The 23,715-nt window shown below is 31.5% G+C and overlaps 3 protein-coding genes across 4 annotated transcripts; 2 read left to right on the plus strand and 1 right to left on the minus strand.

The window, feature by feature from the left end:
* Positions 1 to 537, plus strand: LOC110606237 (ethylene-responsive transcription factor ERF020). Its single transcript, XM_021744989.1, has one exon. It carries the CDS (start codon positions 1 to 3, stop codon positions 535 to 537), a length of 537 nt encoding a protein of 178 aa, XP_021600681.1.
* Positions 538 to 3,686: 3,149 nt separating this feature from the next.
* On the minus strand, positions 3,687 to 7,074 carry LOC110605769 (11-beta-hydroxysteroid dehydrogenase B). Its single transcript, XM_021744401.2, has 6 exons — positions 6,612 to 7,074; positions 5,177 to 5,369; positions 4,886 to 4,971; positions 4,659 to 4,790; positions 4,264 to 4,428; positions 3,687 to 4,160 (listed from the first exon to the last, which is right to left on the minus strand). The coding sequence occupies exons 1-6, from the start codon at positions 6,801 to 6,803 to the stop codon at positions 3,861 to 3,863; spliced, it is 1,068 nt and encodes a 355-aa protein (XP_021600093.1). The 5' UTR covers positions 6,804 to 7,074; the 3' UTR covers positions 3,687 to 3,860.
* A 4,216-nt stretch (positions 7,075 to 11,290) lies between these two features.
* LOC110606567 (putative methyltransferase At1g22800, mitochondrial) lies at positions 11,291 to 20,750 on the plus strand. Of its 2 annotated transcripts, XM_021745432.2 has the most exons (13): positions 11,291 to 11,861; positions 12,824 to 12,882; positions 13,167 to 13,402; positions 13,725 to 13,805; positions 14,038 to 14,116; positions 14,733 to 14,871; positions 14,976 to 15,045; positions 17,240 to 17,304; positions 17,405 to 17,483; positions 17,921 to 18,008; positions 19,342 to 19,406; positions 19,529 to 19,618; positions 20,372 to 20,750. In XM_021745432.2, the coding sequence occupies exons 3-13, from the start codon at positions 13,241 to 13,243 to the stop codon at positions 20,483 to 20,485; spliced, it is 1,032 nt and encodes a 343-aa protein (XP_021601124.1). In that variant the 5' UTR covers positions 11,291 to 11,861; positions 12,824 to 12,882; positions 13,167 to 13,240; the 3' UTR covers positions 20,486 to 20,750. The 2 variants fall into 2 exon arrangements, with proteins under 2 accessions (XP_021601124.1, XP_021601123.1); XM_021745431.2 differs by lacking the exon at positions 12,824 to 12,882 and having other exon boundaries at positions 11,293 to 11,861.
* The last annotated feature ends 2,965 nt before the right edge of the window (positions 20,751 to 23,715 follow it).

The raw sequence follows: 23,715 nt of genomic DNA on the forward strand, positions 1-23,715 counted from the left end.
ATGAGTGCGGCACAACACTTGCACCATCGAAGTTCCAGTCCTAATGCAGCCAATCAAAGCAAATATAAGGGAGTTCGCCGTCGAAAATGGGGAAAATGGGTTTCAGAAATAAGAGTTCCTAACACTCATGAGCGACTCTGGTTAGGTACTTATTCTACGCCTGAAGCAGCAGCAGTGGCTTTTGATTTGGCTTCTTATTGTTTAAGAGGAGGAGAACAGTTTACTTCACTGAATGGTCGTTTAAACTTTCCACAACTGTTGCCTTCACATGTAAGAGATAACATGTCGCCCAAGTCTATACAGAAAGCAGCTTCTAATGCTGGTATGGCGATTGATGCTCATATGATACTAAACATGACTCGTTCGTCTAGTAATGAATCCATAAGAAACGAAGGTAGCAGTGATAGTAGTGTAGATGTTGGGTTGTCGGAGGTTGAAATAAACTGGGAAAATGTATGTAGTTGTGGCAGCTGTGAAGGAACTCAGACTAAATATGATAGAGAGAGTTTAAACATTTCCGTCGAAGATTATTTGTAGTTTAAATTTTTTAAACTGGATATCGAAAAATAAAACTTGAAATCTCTCAAATTTATTATTTGAATATATTTACTATTTAGTTATGTTTGTGAGTGTGAGTGTTATCAATAATATACATTATAATACTATATATTATATGTTACAATTGGTTTAATTAACAGAGTGCATATTATTTTTTGTGTGAGAGTGCATATCATTAGTAATCTATTAAAAAGATAAATTTTAAAATATAATTAAAATCACCCTTATTACAAATTTTTTAAAAAAATTGTAAAAATTAATTCAATTATTTATTTATGGATTGTTATGTGTAGAATTAAAAAAAAACATTTTCTTAACTTGAAAATTACTCTTTTTAGAAAATAAAAATTATACAAATAATTTATTTCAAATAGTTTCGGAGGTGTTTGGACTAAAAATTATATATAAATTTTTTTTAGAATTAAAAATGACCGCACGTGATCCTCATCTTCGAGCTGCGTTTTTTTTCTCTAGAGACTAAAAAGTGTTAAATTGACCGGAACTTTTCTAACTTCTGATGGGGTATTACAATTCCAGCCGACTCATTGTACCATGGAATAAAATTATTCTTAATTTGTTAAAATTAAAATTTTTAATATTTTATAATATATTAATTAATTAATTTTAATTTTAATATTTATGTCATTATCTTCCTATTTTATGATTTTCCCATTAATTGACCCGCACAGTAGAATTTAGCTTAAATAAGTCCGGAGGAGGCGGGATCCAATGCATCCAAACATCCTTCATACGTCCACTCCCCATCCTTCCAACAGCAAACCGGTTATTTTGATATGAAAAGTTGTAGTTTCTGAGATTTTATTAACAGAATATTTTCTTTATCTAAATTTTTTATAATTTAAAATAATTATATTTATTTTTTATTAATAAAAAATACAACTATCACTTGAATTAATAGTTCATACAAATGTTAAAACGTTGATAATTTTTTTAAAATAAATTAAAATTTAATAACAGTAATGAATTAGTCACTATAATTCAGTGACCATAAATAAAAATTATTTTAAATCCTAGTCATTTTTAGCAAGTGTTTATAAAGGAATGTAGCCCTAACTGAGGTAAGTGAAATTGCTTCAAATCATGAGTTAGATGTCTTTAATTAAGATGGAGGCCTAAAAAGTAATTCTAGTTCAATTTGTGTTGGTCAAGTCTAGGGTTCTATACTTTGAAATTAAAATTTTGGCAGACTTTTCTTATAAAATGAAAGATATCTGAATCTAGGGTATAATAGTAAAAACATGATAAAAAAACTGAGTTTTTATAACCTAAGTTATAATTTAAGAAGTTTAAAAGAACTTGTGATTGTACTTTTAAATGTAACCAATAGATAACTAAAAAGAACTCCGAGAGTCAGATGGGATGGCACGAACCTCTTCTCCTTTAATTAGAGATCTCGAATTTAAATTTTGAGTGCGGTGTATCTTTAAAAATTTAGGAGAGAGTATTTTATCTTCTAGTGAGTCTGACCAAGACGAATCTATATTAGTCAAACCAATAAGGTAATACTCTACCTTTTAATGAGCTTGCTAGTATATATCCTAAAAAAACAATAATTGAATTAAAACAAGCAAATTAAATTATATTATATGCCAATAATAAAAGCAGGCTTGAATAATTTCTATAAGAATGTAATGATTTGTATTTAAAAAATATTTTATATTATTCTAAAAAATTTGTCCATGATTAAAATATAACAATTATGAAATAATTTTTTGAGTAAGCAGTATCAATTTGATTTTCATCTTTCCAATTATGCGAAAGATGTTTGAGTTTGAGTATGTTTTAATAATTTTTTGCAACTGAATAACATAGGAGTTAGAAAATATAGGTTAGGGAAAGACAAATTTTTTTTTTTTTTGGCCTGGAGGGAAAGACACTCGTTCCCTTGAATTCCATGAGTAAATTTATTAAAATTTGCCGTGTTTAGCCTTATCATTGAGTAGAGTAAATACTAGGTGGGTTTGGATTAAAATAAATGAATAAATAAAAAATTAAAATTTTAATATTTATAAAAATTAAATCGAATTGATTTTAAATAAAAATTAAACTAAATCAAATTAATTTGATTTGATTCAATTTGATCTGTTGAATTTTTAATAATTTTTTAATTTTTTATATTTTACTTCTATTTTTATTATTTTAAAATTTAATTAAAATATTTTTTTATTAAAATTAAATCGAATCAAATAAATAAAAAATTAAACTAAATTATTTTTCCAGAAAATCTCTCGTCATTAAAGCTTATTATTTCAAGTTTCTCATTCTTAAATTGTGTTAGATTTAGCAATTATAACTTAATTTTTCAAAAAATAAATGGTATGGGCTCTATATTGTGATTTTATCGAACTAAAATAAAATAAACTTTTTCAAGGTTAAGAAGGATCAAAATAATTATTAAACTGTTAAGTTTTCATAAAAATAACATATCTTTAATTTTTATAAGGCTATCATAGCTTAAATTATAAGTAATTTTTTTCATTGGTTTTAGAAAAATAAATCGATCAAATATATATTTATATATTTACATTTTATTAATTTTATCGATTTAATAAACATTTAAAATTTTTTTAAAAAAATTATTTTTAAATTTAAAATTTTAAACTAATTTTTTTAAATTTAAGTACTTTAAATAAATATTTTTAAAAATTCAAAAATAATAATTTTTTAAAATTTAATTAATGCTTATTAGGATAAAATTAAATACATCTGTACATATACATTTAACTAAAATAATTAATTCCGTCACTAGTAGGTATTTAAAACTTATTAAGGTATGAATATATGAAAAACAAAAAAAAATGTTAAAAATATTAGCTATTACTGTAGAATTTCTATTTTTCATTATTTTTAAAAATAATTTTTTAAAAATACATATAAATTTTTACATAAATAATAAGAAATAAAATTCTAAAAACTGTTTGGTATAAATTTTTATATAAAATAAGAAATAAAATTTTAAAAACTGTGTATAAAAATAAATATAAATTTTATATAAAAATAAAAAATAAAATATTTTTTTGAAATATGATATTTAATAATAAAATATAAATATAAATATTACAGAACAATTGAATTACAGGACAGTGGACAACCCTTGGTTTAATCATTTTTGTATTTGAATGCCTAAATATTCAAATCACAAAAACAAGCCTCTCTTATTCATCAAAATTCACAAAATTTCAAAGTGATCCCTAAAAACACAAATTTTGTTTTATCAAGTATATAAACCACAACTCTAAAAGGGTTGCAAATTGCAGAATTCACTTAAACAAGAGCTTCTTTCATTCCAGTTTCTGCATCTGCAAGGAACTAGTTTGGGAGAGGGAATTAGAACCAGTAAGAAGTTTTCTAGGAGGGCTGCCTTCCAGCATACTTCTCCCGGTGCCCACCAGAGAAGTTCTTCTTCCAGTGTGAGTCGCAAGCAGCATCCGGAATGTCCAGTTGAGAACGCTAGGTGCAAAAACCCTGTACAGTAGGAATACATCATACCAGCTAGGAAACTTCACATACTGGTCTCCTCGGCAGGCCCCGGCTACTATCAACTTTGCGTATTCTTCTACAGGACCTCCGGTTGCTTGCACCTGAAGTTAAAGAAAAAAGTTTTAATAACTTCATACAAGCCTCAGTGCACTAATAGCTAGTAAAGTTGCCCGTGCGCTTGTGTAACCCACTAAGCAGTCTTACTTCTCTTTCTTCAATCCATTGCATCTCTGCACCCTCCTCTACCTTGAACTTGCCTCTACTCATTTCGCTTCCGATCCAACCATGTGTTGCAATTGTTATTCCAACTTCATCATTCAATTCAAATCTCAGTGTCTCGTAAAAGTTAACCAATGCTGCTTTTGCAGCCTAGCAAAATAAAAGAAAGAAGAACATATATTACAGGAAATACAAGCACACAGTAAAGAAGGATGAAAGAAAACAATAAGGTAAGAATTTAAGGAGAAATTCATAAGGAAACAGAGAGCAACATGAAATCAGTAAAGCAGGTTTGTTAACATTCATTTTATGGAGATATAAGCTTCATCAAGTGAATTATAACAACTACACAGAGATTTTAACCCAGGCTATATACTCACAGCATATAAGCTCATTCTTGGCAGAGGTAACCAGCTCTCAACTGCTGCATTAATAATGACTCGTCCATTAGTCTGATGAAGGAAAGGAAGCGCAACAAATGTCGGATACACATTTCCCCAAAAATTTATGTCCTGACACAATTTGATACCATAGTATTTTAGGATAAATTCTAATAAAAACAAGTGCATACTCCCATCGTCTCATTAACACAGCCTATAAGCCTTACCAGCAAATGGGGAAACACAGAAGTGTCAACAACTTCTTCCAAATAGAATGTATGTCCTAGGGTTGCTGTGTTGACTAAATGATCCACTGCATAAACAAAAGAGACGAATGAAATGAAGATGGTCTTACATGGATGAGATTTTCCACTAGTCTCAATTTGGAATCTGAGAATCCATAATTCACAGCTTATATATGCATATTGGTATTCAATGAGTCATGAGATTATGTGATGAATTCATAGTCCATTGTTTCTATAAAGTAACCAAACTTGATGCATGTGATATGTACGTACCACGCCCGAAGAAGTTTACAGTCTCATTCACAAATCTTTTACACTCGTCTTCCTTGACGACATCTGCAGCCATAATCATGACATGCTTTGCACCCATATGTCTTGATTTCTCAGCAATCCCTCGAAGTCTATTTTCTCTCCGTGCAATCAATACAAGGTTTGCTCCCCTTTTTGCATATTCATATGCAATTTGCTGTAATCCCAAAAATCAATATATAAAATTCCCATCAAATTGATACAAGAGTTTTAATTTGATACACCAGCAGCAATGCAATACTTACCACAAGAAAATCCGACATTCATCAAACCAATTGAATAGATTTGTAGTTGTGATTTAAAACCTCATTCAATATCTGTCCTCGATAAAAGATTTTTATGGAAGTTTCTTCTTCCTACCAGAGGTTCAAGTTACTAACACTCTTCCCATGCAGTTGATAATAAATGTAGAAATGCAAATCAAAGAAGTCCCTCAAAAGTCAATTTACGAAAATGGGAATAAGCTATTTTAGGAAAAATTTCAACTCAGAACCCTCAATCATCCTTAAAGTCTAGTGTTGCTGCTGATCCAACAGTGATTCTGAAGCTGTACTTCTAAGCTTAATTTGGGGCAAAGGATCCGATAAGAAGGATTTATACTATCAACTAATGTAAGCTATGCAGTACAAGTGGGTGTTTGTTAATTACCAAAATGGCAAATTCCATTGCTTTATATAGGGAGAATTACTGCAAGATGAAGAATAGAATTCTAAATTCTGCATTTTGTAATGCAATGTTATCAAGAAACTTTGGTCTTATAATGCAGGCTAAACAGGAGTAAAGAAAGGATCAAAATATTGGTGGGTGATTGCAAGTCGATTAGAAAAAAAAGAAAAAAAAAAAACAACTAGAGAGTGGCTTAGCAGTCTCAATGAATGTAAAATTTCTTCACCATGGTGCATCTGCAGCCCCAAGGCCACTGTGAATAATCGAATTGATGCCCATCCATCCTTTATTTTAGCAAAAAGTCCTGTTTGCACATCATCTAGCCAATTTTTGTAGGCCTGAAACCCCCGCTGCTGAAGATTGATTCTGAAAAGCTTAATCACTGAACTTCAGCAGCAGAAATTTATTTCTTGAGAATTAGCTAATCATAAATCTAGTCCAATTGCTTCGAATATTTACTTGTTTATTTTGCACAAGTAATAATAGAGATCTCAATATAAAAAATGACAAAGGAATCAAACAGCTAAGATCTACAGCAAAATCACAGAGTAAAGCAGATCAGTGCTCCAATGCCCATTATTCATCTTTCAAAATATTTCAATTTTATGATCTTAGCAAATTGGGAATCCATTTCTACTCCCAAATTATGAAGGAAAACAAACAGTCACCACAACTTAACCTAAATCAAAGCATTAAAAACAATACCCAGTAGTTAAAATGTAAAGCAAATTACCTCTCCTATACCAGAAGAAGCTCCAGTGATAATAACAACTTTATCTTCCATATTCTCACTATAAAAAGACTTATAAAGCCATTCACAAGTAGTTATAAAGCACAAAGCAGGCCATGAACAAGCCAACATCACCAAGCTCGCAGGAGGCGCCACCCAATTCAACAAAGAGTTGAGCAAATCCATCATCATCATCAGCTGCTGCTGCGAGAGAAGGCTGTGGCTGGGTGGCTGTGGCTTATAAATAACAATAATAAAACAACAAAACAGATGAGAATGGAGGAAGATAGATAGCCGTAGGAGATGGGCTTTGTTTTCTTGGTTTTTGACATGTAGTGCTAGATTATCAACAACGAAGATTTTACATGCAAGAAGATTTATGAAGTGTGAGCACACGTGTTGCTCTGAAAGCTGCCATGGTGACGAATGGATCTTCTTGCATGCTATTTCTATATATATACTCTTGTTTAATTTTGTTCTTTTTCTTCTCTTGCAGATTTGTTCTTCCAGTTTCAGTTTCGATAAGGATATATATTAGGAGATTAGATAGATATCTATCCAATTAATTTTCTTGCATGATACGAATATTTACGTATTTTTATATTAATTTTCACAAGAAAATTAACTTATTTTTATTTCCCTTCAGTTTTTCTTAATTCTTTTATATTTGTATATCAGTACATGTGTAATTTTACTATTATGGTAATAAAATTTTAATGATTAATTAAAATTGGCCTTAAAAGAAAAAGACCATGAAAATAAAATTAAGACATTTTAAGTTTTTAATAAATATTTATTATTTAAAAAATCAAGTTAAATAAAATTAAAATTCTATTTTAATTAATTTTTAGAGGAGTTATAAGGTTTAGGGGAAGTTTTTTTTTTTTTTTTTAAATATAACCTCCATCTATTCCCAGAAGATATTATATTATTTGGTTATTAATTTATTTATTTTATTCTTAAAATTCTGTTGAAATACTAACAAAAAATTTGAATTGATTATCTATGTTATACTATGATTGAGTTAGACTCCCTTAATTATTATGTTTTATATTAAGTTAAGTTAGACCTTTCAAATTAAATTATAAATATTTTATATGATTTTATTTTATTTTAAATGTTTTTTACAGCTCTTATGAATTAATAATCATAGTTGTTAAAATTAGACCAGCAATTGAACTGATTTAATCGAAAATTATATCTGATTCGATTTAAATTATTAATTCTTTATTTGTTAAAATCGAAGTAAATCGATGTGAACCGATCGAATTTTAATCAAATTGAAAAAATTAAATGGTTTGAATTTATTTTTTAATTAAATCATTCTCATTTAATTAAAAAAAATATTTACTCAATAAATTTTCTTAACCAACTGAACTAATTTATTTTACTATAATTTCTTTCCCTATGCTTTATTAAATTACATTAATATAAAATAATTATCCACTAATCGATACATCAAAAAGTAAGAAATTATTATTTAAATAATTAATATTATTAATAATTTAATTTATTTGTTAAGTTTTTACATTATTTTATAAGAAAGTACATAAAATTAAAGTGTTCCGAACAAAACAATGGAAGAAAGCTTATAGGAAATAAAATTCGAATAAGATTTAAAAACTGACGTCGTCGTTGCGATTCCGAAAATTCATAATAACTAGTAAATCTCCATTAAATATGACCTTTAAAAACAATTAAATATGACCTTTAAAAACAATCGAATTAATGAAATTTGAAAAAAAGTCAACTACAAAAACAGACACGACTCTTCCACATTAACGAAAGGTCTCATCCCAATTATTATCTATTGATTGAATAGCAACCATCAAAATATAAAAAATTATGAAAAAATTCTATACAAGAATTAAGAGCTTTTATTTCCATTAAAAATAAAATGTCTTACTTATAACTAATAACCAAATTCTTTAATGCATTAACTGTTCGAGAATTACCGAGTTCTCGGTAATTCCAACACAGGACGATTATTGTTTTCGGCTATCCTGAATTTTGACGGGATGAGCCGTTTCGATAGTAAATTGACGCAAATCGTCTTTCATGGGTAAGGAAAAATAAAAAGTTAAGTTTAAGGAAGAGAAAAAAGCGAGAGTATCGAGTCATAGAGAGACTATAGAGGAAAATTATGTTATTTTATATTTATAATTAATTATGTTATTTTATATTTATAATCAAAATTTTAAGTTGGATAATAAAATTAAATTCTTTTAAATTATCATATTATAGTAAAAAAATTAAATTGAATTTAAAAAGTTAAAAATAAATTACAATATAGTTTAAGACAAATTACAATATAGTTTGTAAAATTTTATATTAATAAAAATATAATTCCTTAATTTAAAATTTAAATTAAAAGTAAATATATTTTATATTCATCATATATAATACTAAAAAAATTATATATAATAAATATTTATTATAAAAAAAATTTTCAAACATAAAATATCACATATAAATATTATATATTAAAATATTTTTCACTAAATTTTTATACTTAAAATTTTATATTTTAAATTAATAATATTAAATAAAATAAATAATTATATATTAATCAATTTCTTTACGCGTCTAAAATTGGTTCTATAACAACTCAACTAAACAGTGTAGTCTCAAAAAATTTAGGTCTAAGGATCAAATAAAAAAATTCTAAACCAAGCAAAATAAGAGGGGATATTTTTTTATCCCTCCAATGCTACACAGTATCAGCTTTTAAAACGCGGTATAAATGACTCGGCTGGAGACATACACACCTTTTGCTAAGGTGACATAGCATTTATTGTACTTTAAAAGCGCAATAAATATTATATATCGTCAGCCAAAGACAGACACGTCCACGTCTTTAGACACGTTCACATTTTCTGTTGATGGGATATTAAATTCAAAGATTCTATCCCACTTTTGAAACGCGATAAAATCTCGTATGTTACTATATTTTTTCAAGTGCGTTAATAATTAATATTTTTTTAAAAAATATATTTATTGCACTAAATGAAAAAAAAAAATTTTCGCACTCTCTCTCATGTCATCTTTGTGTTAACTTGCGTTGCTGCTGCTCTAATTTATAGGTTTTGGTTTCTTTGCTTGCAACTGTATTCTCCTTTTGCCTTTTTTCTAGGTTAATAAAGATAATAAGTATCTTGTGTATGAGCCATACGTAGATGCTTGGTCAATTCAAGCCTTCTTACATATTTTGCCAATAATTTATTTATTTTAAGTTAAAAGGGACAATTGCGAGTTGATGAGTTGTTAATAGTTGATGGGCTGGTTAGAATTAATCTTCTTTTAAAAAAATAGATCGAAAGAGAATTATGTTTCACGATTGAGAATGATTAAAAGAGACAATTGTCAATTATGTCATAAGTTTGGTCAATGGTAAACAGGGGCGGAGGGAAGGTACGGCAAGGGGACACGTGCCGTACCGGCGACCGGAAAATGCTTTAAAGGGGATGAAGGTGCCGCAGCGGCGCAGCCGGTGGTGCCGCAACAGTGCCCTACCAAACGGAAGCTCCTGACTCCGCCACTGATGGTAAACATTAGGCATTGAGTAAATTTTGAACTTTGTTCAGTTTGTAATGCCAAGCATTAGGCAAGGAGACATTGAAATTTTACATGTTAAACAGTTTATTCCAACCAGCTTTATGATATAACGATTTCTTTAATTTTTCTTTTCTTGCTCTCTAGTTAGTTGCTACTACCCTTTTGGCATTTTGGAAAAGAAAAGGCACAAAAGAATTAGGATTGGGATACTGATCACTCTCATCCTCCCATCATACATGGAATTTTTCAAGAACTAGACTAAACATAATTCAATTACCAAATCAAAGGCATTAAGCTGTCGTATTTTTATATATTTGAATAAAAGCTACTAATCCATTTATAGAATTATTGGGATATTAATTTACACTATAGTACTTTGAGGTTGTTGGTGTTGATAATGTTGATCTAATTGATTGTTTCACTCAGAATTTATATTCAAACCATCCGTAGAATGTACATTAAGAATAAACTTAAAAAATAAGGGAATTGGGTCTAAAGGAAATAGACAAAGTGAGATGGATATATAAAATAATTGGGATGGGTGGCAAATGATTAGGGTGAGTGTTTCAATACTTTTCTCCCTTAAATGAGGTCTTTAGAAACACTATATATTTTAATTGGCCGACCAGATGCAAATTAATTTAGTTTTAATCTAAATTTATTTAAGTATATCGACTCCCCCAACTCCCTATTTTAAAAAAAAATAAATAAAATTTAAGTATATCGATAGTTATATAAAAAATTATAATTTTCAGAATGTGTCACCAATTAATAAATTTTAATATTTTTTAATTACATTAAAAACTCTCTAATTTTTACTTTTGTCAATATAAAAGGATCTACATTAATTTTTAAAATATTTTACTATTAATCCACTATTTTTCTTTTAATCAAAGGTGAAAAATAATATTTTAATGATAAAATTGCTATCAATATAACCTCTCTCTCATTCTCATTCTTGATGTGTCTTTTTTACTCATGAATATTATCAGGCATGAATAATATTCTATTTAAATTAAAATAATTAATTGAAATTTTATTCTGTTAGATTTTAAATTTTTTAAAAATCGGTAATTTTAGTTCTGGACCCAAATAGTTCGATTACAGCTAACCGAACGACTAACATATACTATGTTCCCTACGATAATCTAAAAGAAGTCGCTAACTGGCTAATCGCTGTGCTTCAGACCTCAGTGCCTCTGAGCTCCAGCGGTCCAGCCTCCAGTCTCTCTCCACGCGCGCATCTCGCGGCTGCGCCTCCACTCTCCTCCAGTTTCCTCTGAGTTCTGGCATCGTCGCATCGACCATTGTCGGCTGACTCGGCTCGTCGCTCTTCACTCTTCAGATACGCTGCGGCTGCGCGACCCGGCGACACCTCACCTCAGTCCTCTGTCGCTCTCCAGTCTCTCTCTCCACGCAATCGTCGCCGTCGGCCGTCGCTTTTCAGTCTCTCGGCTCTCCACGCATCGTCGGCGACTTGGCTTCGCTCTCCAGTCTCCACACATCGTCGGCTCGTCACTCTTCAGATACGCGCGGCCGCGTGACTCCTCTGTCCTCTACGTCCTCTCAAATCTGACGTCGCGCTTCCACAGTTCCACTCCGTCTACCAGTCTCCGGGACCAAGAGCTCTCGCGCCTCCTGCCCTCTGGCTCGGTCGTCCATCGCTGCTGCTGTGTGCTGTTGAGTCAACTGCAGAAGGTAACTAAATATTTTTTTTTCTTAGGAGTATTGACTATTGAGAGAACTGTGTGCTGTTGTCTGTTGAATTGTGTTTCAATTTTGTGTTTGTGTGCTGTTTAATTTGTGCTCTGCTGTGTGTTGTTGTCTGTTGAAATTGTGTTTCATTGAATGCATCACATCTTCCTTGATTATTTCATTTCTTCTGTCATTCCAGTAGAGTAAACGCTCTCAAACAGATTTTCCTTCACGGTCCCTTCTTCTTCCTTATGCATGGGTTCATTTTCAAGGTTCCTCATACAGATTGAGAATATTCAGTTATCGTTCTTCATTCGACTGTTGTCGCTTTCACTGCATGTGTGATATAGAGCTTCAATTCAGTATTTGCATTTGATGGGTGGAAATACCAATCCAGTCCCACTGCATCATCCTTTTTGGCTAATGGGTTCAGATTTGAGTTCACTTTTGCTCTAATTTTCCATTTTCGTTTCCGTTTTCCTACTTTACTCGATTCATTTTCATATACCTGAAATTATTTATGTATTTCTCCTTTCCAACTATTCTTTTTCTCGTTGATTAATTTTTTTTTCCATGCTAATTTTATGTAAGAAGTTGTACTTCTATCTTTTGTATGACTTTAGACCATATTCTCATCTCGAAGCTACTGGGTTTATTCTAGATATGAATTCCTAACATATTCCTGTTTAGATTCTTTCTGAATTCTAGTAGCTGATACAATCTTTTTCTTCGGTTAGTTTTGAATCTGGATTGAAGAATTTGCAAAATGGGCAAATGCGTACTGTGTTAATCTAGGAGCAATCATCTAGATTAGAGGTTTTGATAAGTTCACCTTTAAGGGTAATGTAGTCTTTTTCATGCAAATTAATTAAAAAATGGAGAAACATTTTAATTAGTTAGGTCAAACACTCAAACTATAATTACATGAGGGTAATTTTCCTAGAAATAAACAATTTCTCTTGCAGGAAATTCCTTGTCTTTCTTCTTCTTCTCTAGCCTGATGAGTGATTCTCTCTTATAGGAGGTATTGTTTACCTTGGGATTCTTCTCATTGAATATATTAATATATATTTTTTAATTTATTTTTGAAGCTTGCAGCAGTGTTTTGTTTCTGAGAAAATTTTGAAAATGGGAAACGATATATGGTTTTCTTTGAATTTAAAGAGCAAATAGAGTGATTCATAATTTCATATAGCTTCTTTTTATTTTAATCTCTTAAGGTTGATTGAGTTTTTCCTCCCTTTTTTTTTTTCCATTTTCCGGAGCTTGATTGAGTTGATTTTATTCTGTTTTTGTCTGTAATGGCAGCACTAGAATAATCCTGCAGAAGTAAGTCAGCATAGAAAGTTTGTTTCTAACCAGAAGGCTTGGGGGAAGAGAAAATGAAAGGATTGTCTCTGTATCAAAAGAGTTCGTTAGTTTTTTCTAGAAGAGCATATACTTTTGTCTCTTCTAGTTCCTACTGTACAGAAAACAACAGTAGCAATGATGGGTTCCAAAATTCTAGGGTTAAGATCTTCGATCGCCACCTTAAACGCAAACAGGTATTATTCCACCTTTATTTTGAATGATGTGTGCATTTCTGCACAAGTGGGAAGAAGATAGGAGGAAGGTTTCTTCTTATTCTCGTATGGCAGGACAGAAAGGACATATTTGAAATGCTTTCTATTTTACTAATTTATTGTTGCTGATTTGTTGGTTTATCTGTAATGAAACTTACTTTTTAGTTGCTTTTTAGTATCTCAGCAAATTAAGGAGCTTTATTTTCTGGTTTTGGACAGTATGAGAATGCAGAAATGATAAAGAACTGCAATTTCAATTTTGGTTATCACTATCTTCTTGTAATTTGGTTGTATTTTGGGGCAGCGCGATCGAGCAGCATGGTTGATGCGCCCAAATGATTCTTTTGTGGATGCTGTTGCTGATAATCTACTGGATAGATTAGAGGTATTACAATTTATTTCTATTTTACATGTTTGCATCTATATTTCTATCCAGAAGACATCTTAAATTTACCCGAAAAAGTTATAAAGGCTCTCCTAGTATTCCCTTCTAACAAAACTTTGCTCCTCTCTGTATGAGCTTGTAATGGGCACCCTCCACAATCATGACATTGACAAAAGCTTCATAGTGTTTTCTCAATTAATATTCTAATTAGCTGTGTTTTTACCTTTTATAGGATTGTAAGAGAACTTTTCCTACAGCATTATGTATGGGGGGTTCTTTGGAAGCTATAAAACGGTTATTATGCGGCCGCGGTAAGAATTCATCTTTCAACCTCTTCTATTCAATTATGCTTGACTTGATGCCTATAGTTTTAGTTTGGTACACTCATACTTTTCTTTCTCTGTCTCTCTGCGTCTGTGTTTAACCTAAAAGTCTCAGAAATTATGGTATTGATATGGATGTTGGCATATTGAATTTTAAGATTGCTCATATATTGTTAATATTAGTTTGCAAATGGATTAGCACTTGATGGGTGGCTGACATGTTGTCTCATTATTTACAAAATTAAGAAAGCAAATAAATAAAAGTACATATTTTTTCTGATATGTCTTAGGGAAAGATATGTGCAAGTTTGACATGTATGTGTATGTTTATGCATGCATAGTTTAATAAACTTGAATGATGAATTCTAACTCTCACTTGATCAACATTGGACTTGTTTATGATGCTCTAAATAATTTCTTTTGTTATATTGAATGGCCATTAGATTATATCATGTACGCATGTAAAAAGTCATTACTTTGTGTTTAACTATTGGCCTCTGATGATAACTAGCATGATCTCATAAACAAAAATTTATAGAAGATTGGCACTGTTCGTGGTAGATGTTTTATTACACAAATACTTGCTTACTCTATTTAATGTCAGGCTCCATTGAAAAGCTCATTATGATGGACATGTCCTATGACATGCTTAAATTGTGTGAGGATGCAAAGGAAGATGCAAATAAAAATATTGAAACATCCTTTATAGTTGGTGATGAAGAGTATCTGCCCATTAAAGAAAGGTCCTTTTTGTAGATATATAATTTGTCTATATGTTAGATTGCAATGATATTGCAATTAGAAGATCTAATTTGGATTATAATAGTTTGCATTTGTGAATATGAAGTTCGCTAGATTTGGTAATCAGTTGCTTGGGACTCCACTGGACAAATGACCTTCCTGGAGCAATGATACAGGTATTTGCTTCTTTATTGTGCCTTTTATTTAAAGAAAAAGTTTTAGCATCTGGTTTCAATAGGAGATATAAGCCAGGATTTGCAATGCATGCAGCAGCAAATACAATTTTTGTCGATTTTGAAATCAATCAAAAGTACATGACAAAAAACATAAAATGGGTATGGGTTCGCAGTGCAAGTAGCAAGCTACCAAAGAGCCAAAAAAGACCTTCAATGAAATGGTCAATATTTTTGTGACTTTTGATTAGGGATGGTTAGACAGTTCAACGTATGCTTATTTATTGGTCATTATATATGAAATGTGGTAAATGATGTCTTCTCAACTATAAATTTTTTGGTATTTGCCTTTTAACTTTGAAGTTATAAGGCAAAGATGTTTGTATAGTGAAGTTTTGATGGTATTTTTGTTTGTTTTGGTGGTTTTGGTAGAGAGTAAAATATTGAGGTTGTTAAAAGAGATGAGATAACTTTCAGGACATAATTTTTTGTCCACTTACTTTTTGAAATCGTTGTTCTAGCTCAATTTAGAATTTCTAGGCTTCATTAATATTTTCCTAGAAAACATTTTCTGCATTTTTTGGTTTTTTTGCACTGAAAATAATTGTCAACAGAAAATATTTTCTAGGTCGAAGGAAAAATAAAACAATCTTTAAGGAAAATGACTTTCTCATTTCAAAAGAGGGTCATTTTTTGAATTTTGAGAATCTTATTAATACCTCTATACATAAATTTATTAATATCCTTGATTTTTTAATATTCTAAATAATGGAAAATAAGTTATTTTCTTAAAAAATATTTTTTATGAAAAACATTTTCCATATAAAGTTATTTTGTACAAACAAATGGAGCCTTAGGCTTCTTTGTTTGCGGAAAATAACTTGTATTTGGAGGAAAATAACTTCTATTGTTTAATTTTAATTTAAAAAGTAAAAATTATTAACAAATATATATATAAAGGTGTTAATAAAATTCTCAAAATGCAGAAAATGAATTACTGTTTAAAAAAAAAAGAAGTCGTTTCTCTTAAAGTGACTTAATTTTTCGTTTGATTAGGAAAATATTTTTCTATTGACTAATTTCTCTGAGTGTCCCCGAACACTAGAAAATGTAGAAAATATTTTACTGAAAAATATTTTCCGTGAAACAAACAGAGCTTGGATACTAAATCTTTTAATTGCAGAATCCCTGTTTTATATATTTTTACTTGTTTCATCCTTTTGGTTTTTTACTTGCAACTCCTGCACATCCCCCCTTGTACCAGGTCTCACCACTCTCTTGGGATTAAATGGAAACATTTTATACAGAGGGGGAGGGGGGCAGAGAGAAAAATTAGTTATGAACCATAATTGAAAAATTAGGATGCATCATAACTAAAGGTGGTTGTGTTTGTCACCCTTTCTTTCCTCTTCAACATTTCTTCGCCACTTTAGACTCCAGTCATGTCCAGTGACCAGGTATTACCATAGTTACCAGATTCACATGTCCCCTAGGTCCAATGATCTGGGCTGCACTTTCCAGTTTGTGGGAATTTGGCAACCCACACTGGGAAACTTTATCTGGATCACCAAAACCGAGTTCTAATCCGAAGAAGAAGAAGAAAGAAAAGAGGAAAAAGTAGTAGCTGTGCACAGGAGAAGAACTGATGCAAGAAGAAGAAAAAAAAGATATGATGTGAAGGAGAAGAAAATGATAGAATGGGACTCTTGATCTTTTGTTATGGTGGGTTTAGATCCGAGAGTAACTAGCTGACTGCTTAGTTGAGAGTTGCCAGGAGATATACGCACTAATAATTATTAATTATATTCTTTAATTATTTATCTGTTTTTAGCAATGAAAGATGATGATGATAATAATAGATAAATAATTATTCATATTAAATCAATATTTTTACATTTTTTTATAAAAATATTATGCTAATCAAAATTAGAAAATAAATTGTACAACATAAATATAATTCATGCACAATATAAAAATAATTTGCATGCCGTGAATCAAATTAGTGTACCAAATAAACCTACTGCCTACCCCTATTCTCCTAGTTTTAATTAAGTGGCTTACCACCTTCCTGTAACACTATCATGACCCAAGACACAACCTTACTTAAAGTTCTTAGCATCCTTGATTATCTCTACTGGTTTTATTTTCAGTGTGAAATTCCAATATTGACATGTCTGTAATATTGATTTTTGTGCAGAGTAGATTGGCACTCAAGCCAGATGGTCTATTTTTAGCAGCTATTCTTGGTGGAGAAACCTTGAAGTTGTCTATTGTCACTGTTCTTTTTCTTGTTTTTAAATTTCAAAGTATTATGCATAAATTTGCTGCTTTATTTTTTTCTCTTGTTCGTATTTATGAATAGGGAGCTAAGAATTGCATGCACTGTAGCTCAAATGGAGCGTGAAGGAGGCATCAGTCCCCTAGTTTCACCTTTGGCACAAGTATGTATGTTGCTGCATTGTTATTATTATACTCCCTTGGTACTGTGTAGCTTATATTTTTAATGAACTTTGGAAACTAAAATGCCAAGGCTTATACATTTATGCACTAGTAGTACAATTTTAATTTAGTGTTTGGTTCTGGCATACTTATTTAATTGAATGCATGTTACCTTATGTAATTCTGTACCCTTCTTTTTCCTCTTTAGTTGGGGGTTGGGTGTTGGTAACTTGGTATAGCCAGGTGGTGTTATTGGTTATGGCTGCATGACTAGAGATCCTTTTTTTGCCCCCTTTTAGTAATTTTCCCATACCTTTTAGTTTTTCTTCCCACGAGAACGTGTGGGTAGTTGAAGTTAAGTTTCTTTGGCTTTCTTGCCCACTCCTCTCTCCTGCCAATGCTCAATGGAAAGACTTAGACAATTTTTCTTGCACTGCAGGTCCGTGATGCAGGAAATCTTTTAACTAGGGCAGGCTTCACCCTTCCTGGTGTTGATGTTGATGAATATGTAGTTAAGTATAGAAGTGGTGAGAAAATCATCCTAAAAATATTGTGTCAGATTTCTGTTTGTTAAGTTTGTCGGACTTCGATGGTGGATGCTGTTATTGATTCTATTCCTCATTATCGTTGTGAATGAAATTGCATGCTCTAGTTGCTGCATTGGGATTTGCCTCAAAGAATACAAGACTCTAGAACTAGGATTTTGTGCTGAACTAAAATTGTGACTCTTATCCACTAGTTGAACTCTCTCTTTGTGCAGACACTGTTAATTGCTCCTGTTTTTTCAGTATGGCATCCTTAGGAGCTACACTTTATTTCCATGCCAAATTGTTTCTTAGGAGAATAGGAGTTCAATTTATTTATCATATTTTACTTTGTACATTTATTTACAAAACCATTCATGTCAATGATTTTAAGCAACCCACTGTGCTTGTTTGCATTGCACATTAATGGTGACTCTGCTGGGCATATATGTACTGTTTGTCTGTCTCCATTATGCTGCAATCTCTCTTTCATTAGTGGATGAACTGTATGCAGGAAAAAAGGTTGGGCCTATAGTGCAAGAGATTCACTTTTGGCAATGGGACTTAGGAATCTCGTCATTATGAAGAATTATTTTTCTACTTCATTTATTCTATCCTGTGACAAAACGTCATTCTCTCATAATTCTCACAAAAATCATTCTGGTTCAACATAGCTACTATTGACATTCCTTTTTGTGTAACAGTTGACTTACTTATTTGCGGTCCTTAATTCTACTGTACATGGTCCTTTCAACTGATATATTGTGCAGTACTTTTTTCATCTGTTTTTTATGTGTTGATGGTTAATGGATATCATGAAGAAACTCACATTTCATTGCGAAATGACCGCTAACAAGATCCAACTGATAAGTGGTTGTAGATACCATTGCACATTACCTTTTTGGCATTTGAAATTCTTGTACCAAATTTTAAATAACTTGGAACTGATGTGACCTAAAATTTCATTATCTAGTTGTGTCTGCATCAAAGCATGATATAGTTTTGGGAAGACAAATGTGCTGACAGTTTTAAGTGGTTACTGTCAGACCCTGAACCTGCAAACTCATATTAGTACAAAACTATTACCTTTCATTTGCTTGCAACCTGATATATTTGTTGGATTTGTCTTTTTATGGTGGAAATACTAGTGGGATTGCAAATACTATATATAAATGTCTTCTAGGATTTAGGTTGGATTTATTATGGTTATTATCAATGTTGAGGATTGTTTGTCTGCTCCCTGTCATTCTATTAGTTCTACATTAGAGGTTAGCCTACAATTTACAGAAATTATTTGGTTGTTAACTCTATTTATCCTTTTCTCTGATGGGCATAGCTCTGGAGTTGATAGACCATCTGCGTGCAATGGGTGAAACTAATGCTCTTCTGCAAAGGAACACTGTAAGATCTGCGATTGTGAAAGCTTTTGTTTTTATACATATTTCTCTTAATGACATAAATTTTCTGGTACATTATTATTAATTTTTTGTTGGAAGTTTGATATATCCATAAATGAATAACAGATCCTAAAGCGAGAAACAGCCCTAGCAGCTGCTGCAATCTATGATTCAATGTTTGCAGCAGAAGACGGCACCATTCCTGCAACATTCCAGGTGAGTGTTGTTGAATACCTGGGATATTTATCTGATAGGAAAAGGAAAATATCACCTTCCACCATCTTTCAATGCTAATGCAATAATAACAAATTCACACAACTTTAGAAATTTATGCATAATAATTAGCATGATATTGTGATCAAGCAAATTCTATGATTTTGCCCTAGAAATTATGATAGTTGTCACTTTTGAGACCATGTATAAATAGGGAAATGATATTTGATTGGTTTATGGCACTTTCTACAAGCTGATGTGTCTATTATATGTTATTACTGTGCTATGTATCAGTATCTGATACGGGAGGTATAAGAAAAAGAGTTACTAAGTGGCAAGAGAGGGGTTGGGTAGAGTTTAAGACGGTTATACAATTAAAAGCTACTTAACAGTAGCCGAGATAGTTGGAGGGCAGTTACTGAGCTGGAGCCTGGAAGAACAGTAAACTGCTATAAAAGGGGATGAAGTCTCTTCTAGATTTATTGAAGAACCTTTCAAAAAATAATCTCTATTTCTTTCTAACTCTCTCTAATCTTTTCTAAACTATTCTCTTCTCTTCTTTTTTTCTCCATCTCTTCCTTATCCTCTCCATTTCTTTGGTGGGGTTTCAGTAATCCTAACGATCTGTAGAAAAATGAAAGGGTGATCCAAAATTTGACTCTTGTGAGGCTAAAAGTAATCAAGTTTGGTTTACTGAAGCATTAGATGATGCAAGGCATTTGGCAATTATATTTTACACTGCCCTTTTCTGTGTAGGTTATCTACATGACAGGTTGGAGAGAACATCCTTCACAGCAGAAGGCCAAAAGAAGAGGATCTGCTACCATATCATTCAAGGACATCCAGAATCAATTCGGCAGTGGTAGCTAAAACCATCACCTTCATTCAGTAGCATTCAGTATGAATTTGGAAACCACTTGCTTCTCCCAATATCATTTTCTCATTTGCGTTCTTTGTTTGAAAAATTTTAGCTTTTGATATTTTGCTATTACTGAATGAGAAATAGAGATGGGTTGTGTTGAGGAGCAAAAAAAAAGGAGAAAGAAAGGCTCACCGAAATTGATTCATATGCTGCAATTCTGCTCAAGTCATTTTGAAATACTAATTTAATAATGATGGTAAATTTTGTAGTCAAGAGCAAAGTTGCACTGTCTTTACAGATTTTATTTATGCGTTTAACTTTTATGAAAAAAAATTAGTTAAACAATTCTCAATTTAATGGTAGAAAGGGAAAAAGGGGACTACTTCAGGGCATTTTTCGTCATTTTGTAAATTGTTCTCTTTCTTGAAATTGCTGAACTAATTGAAAATTGACATCAATTTCAAGGAGTTGATGAAATTTGGAATTGTTTCCTTTGTTGTGGTTTCTACTTGTAAAGTTACCATGCTATTCACACAACTATTGTTATTTCTTTTTTCAAAATGTCTGATAATTATGTTTTTTTATTATTTGATGTTTTAATTTTTATATGCTAGTAAATTATTTACTTCATTTTATTTCAAAGTATAGTCGGTGTCATGGCTGAGTACAGGAGGAGAGTTGCATTATAGGATAGCGGTTAGTAAAGTCACTTTTCATTGTTTTTGCCAAAGTTGGATTTCATTGCAGGAGCCCAGGGGCTAAAAGCAAATACAATGCTAAGGCCCACAAAAAAAAAACACCTAGGCCAAAAAAAAAAAAAAAAACCCAAGCCTAATCCAATCTAAACAAAATAGGTCTTAAGGTTTTTACAATTGAAAAACTTAAGGACCCAAACCCGGATACTGAAACGACCTAAGATGATGATCTGGCCAGAGAACCCATCGTACAGTTGAGCGGCCAATTCATCTCTTTAAGGAACAAACCATGTAGTGGAAGCCTAGAGCCACAGTCGGCAAGCTAAAAGGGACTTGACAACATCAAGCAACCATCGATCATGGAGTGGAAGATTCAAGACATACATATACGGAAAAGGCAACCAGAAGCAAGATTCAAGACATGCATATACGTAAAAGGCAACCAGAAGCTGGAGCCAAACAAGGAAGCTAGAAGCTTTGGCTATGGCAAGAACCCTCAGATTTAAAGATTCAAAAGTTATTTTCAAGCATTGTGAAGATGAGAAGCCCAGAGGACATGCCTCAATGAATAAAGACAGAAGATAAAACTCTGTGATTGGAGCAACTTAATCGGAGCGGTATCATGAGCATCATCGAGATAGCCAATCAGGGCCCATTAATCATGAGTATAATGAGCATCATGAGCTCTCTTCCGTTCATTACCGCGCTGCTTTCAGCAACTATAAAAAATATATACAATCCATTCTAGATTAGAGAATAAACGAGTGGCCTTTCTCTGCCTTTGACCATCAACTAATAAGGAGGGACGAAGCCCTTGCACGAAAAGGAAGAAGACGAAGTCCTAACACGAAAAGAAAGATGAGAGCACTTCTTTTTAGAAACAACTAGAGAGAAGAAAAGGGGACGATAGGACTAGAGAGAAGAAAAGGGTGACGATAGGTATGTTAAAGTCACTTTTATGAGTATCGATTCTTTTGATATGAACATAGACATGTTTAAATGGATAAATACTGAAGCAATACTTGGATATAAGTTTGTGGCGCTAAATAGGCCTCTGATGGAAAAAAAATTAGAAATACATTTAATATTTTATATTATTTTTTTGACGAATTAAATGCCCACCTGAATAGATTATAGACGAGAGTTGTTTTACTAGAGATGGGCTTGCCACATTGTTCCTTGAATGGTGATGCAACATGAGCAAAGGTTTTCATAGAGCTTTTTTTATGATCCAAGACAATAGAGAAAATATAATTGAAATTCAAAGGGAAAGAGAAGAAAAAAAAGGATAATTTACGTGCAAGTCCTTAAAATATAACTAAACTCACAAATTAGTCTCTCATTAAAATTTTGATAACAAATTAATAATAAGTTTTGATTTGATACAACAAATAGATCCTTTTGTTAAAACGGTGATTATATTGCCGTTAGTTGTTTGAAAAATGACTACTATGCCCTTTTAAAAGAAGGAAAAAGAAATAAATAGTAATGGATACTGTGAAGATCTATCCCCTGTTTCTCTTCCTCGATCCGAGGATGTGGCGGTGAAGGATACTGCTGTGAAGGAGCTCTTCCAGTAAGAAGTTCCCATAACAAGACATCAAAACTCTGCACATCAGCCTTTTGAGAGAGTCTCTCGATTTCTTCCTTCTCTGGGTCTTGTATTCTCCCATTCTTGTTGTTGTATGAACTGGGTGTAGGCAGTGGCGGAGCCAGAAATTTTTCTTTGGTAGGGCACCACCGGCTGCGCCGCTGCGGCACTTTCATCCCCTTCAAAATATTTTTCGGTCGCAGATACGGCACGTGCCCCTTGCCGTACCCTCCCTCTGTCCCTGCCTAATATATAAAAAATTGAAATAGTGAATATTTTCAGTACTAAAATATGAATAAGTACATTCATGAAGTATCAGAAAAATCACTCTATTTTAATTTGATTAATATAATCCATACTCAGAATTCATTTTAAATTTAATTGAAATTTATTATAAATTTAATTGAAATTTATTACAAATTATTCAACCCGTCAAAAATTCAATTATTATAAACTGAATATACTAAATTTATTTAATTTTATATATTTTAATTAATAATTTACATAAAAATGCATTTTTCATTAATAATTTTTAGTTTTTAAAAAATTTAAAATTTATTTTTTAAATAAAAATATAAAATAATTGATAAATATTATTATAAAATATATATTTTATATGAAATTAATTATTTATATAAATAACTTCAAGTAAATTCATATGTATAATATTGTCCTAATCTTTGTAACGTACAAATTGGAGTCCATTTAATAAGGCTGATTTTACACAACTTTATTTTTTGTATTAATTATTACACTAATTAAATCCCTAAACAGAGTCAATAATGAACCACATAATCACGTGAGACATGACGTGGCCCAATTAAAACCCAAAATTCGGTGAACGTGCAGTGACCTTATTATTTCTCTCTTTTGACAGAATGAAATGCGCTGCCACCGTCTTCTGTTACAACAGCAACAGAAAAAAGATTTCACTTTTCCAGCTAAAAGAAAT

The sequence above is a fragment of the Manihot esculenta genome, chromosome 18 (genome assembly GCF_001659605.2).
Source record: "Manihot esculenta cultivar AM560-2 chromosome 18, M.esculenta_v8, whole genome shotgun sequence".
Classification (NCBI taxonomy): Eukaryota; Viridiplantae; Streptophyta; class Magnoliopsida; order Malpighiales; family Euphorbiaceae; genus Manihot; species Manihot esculenta.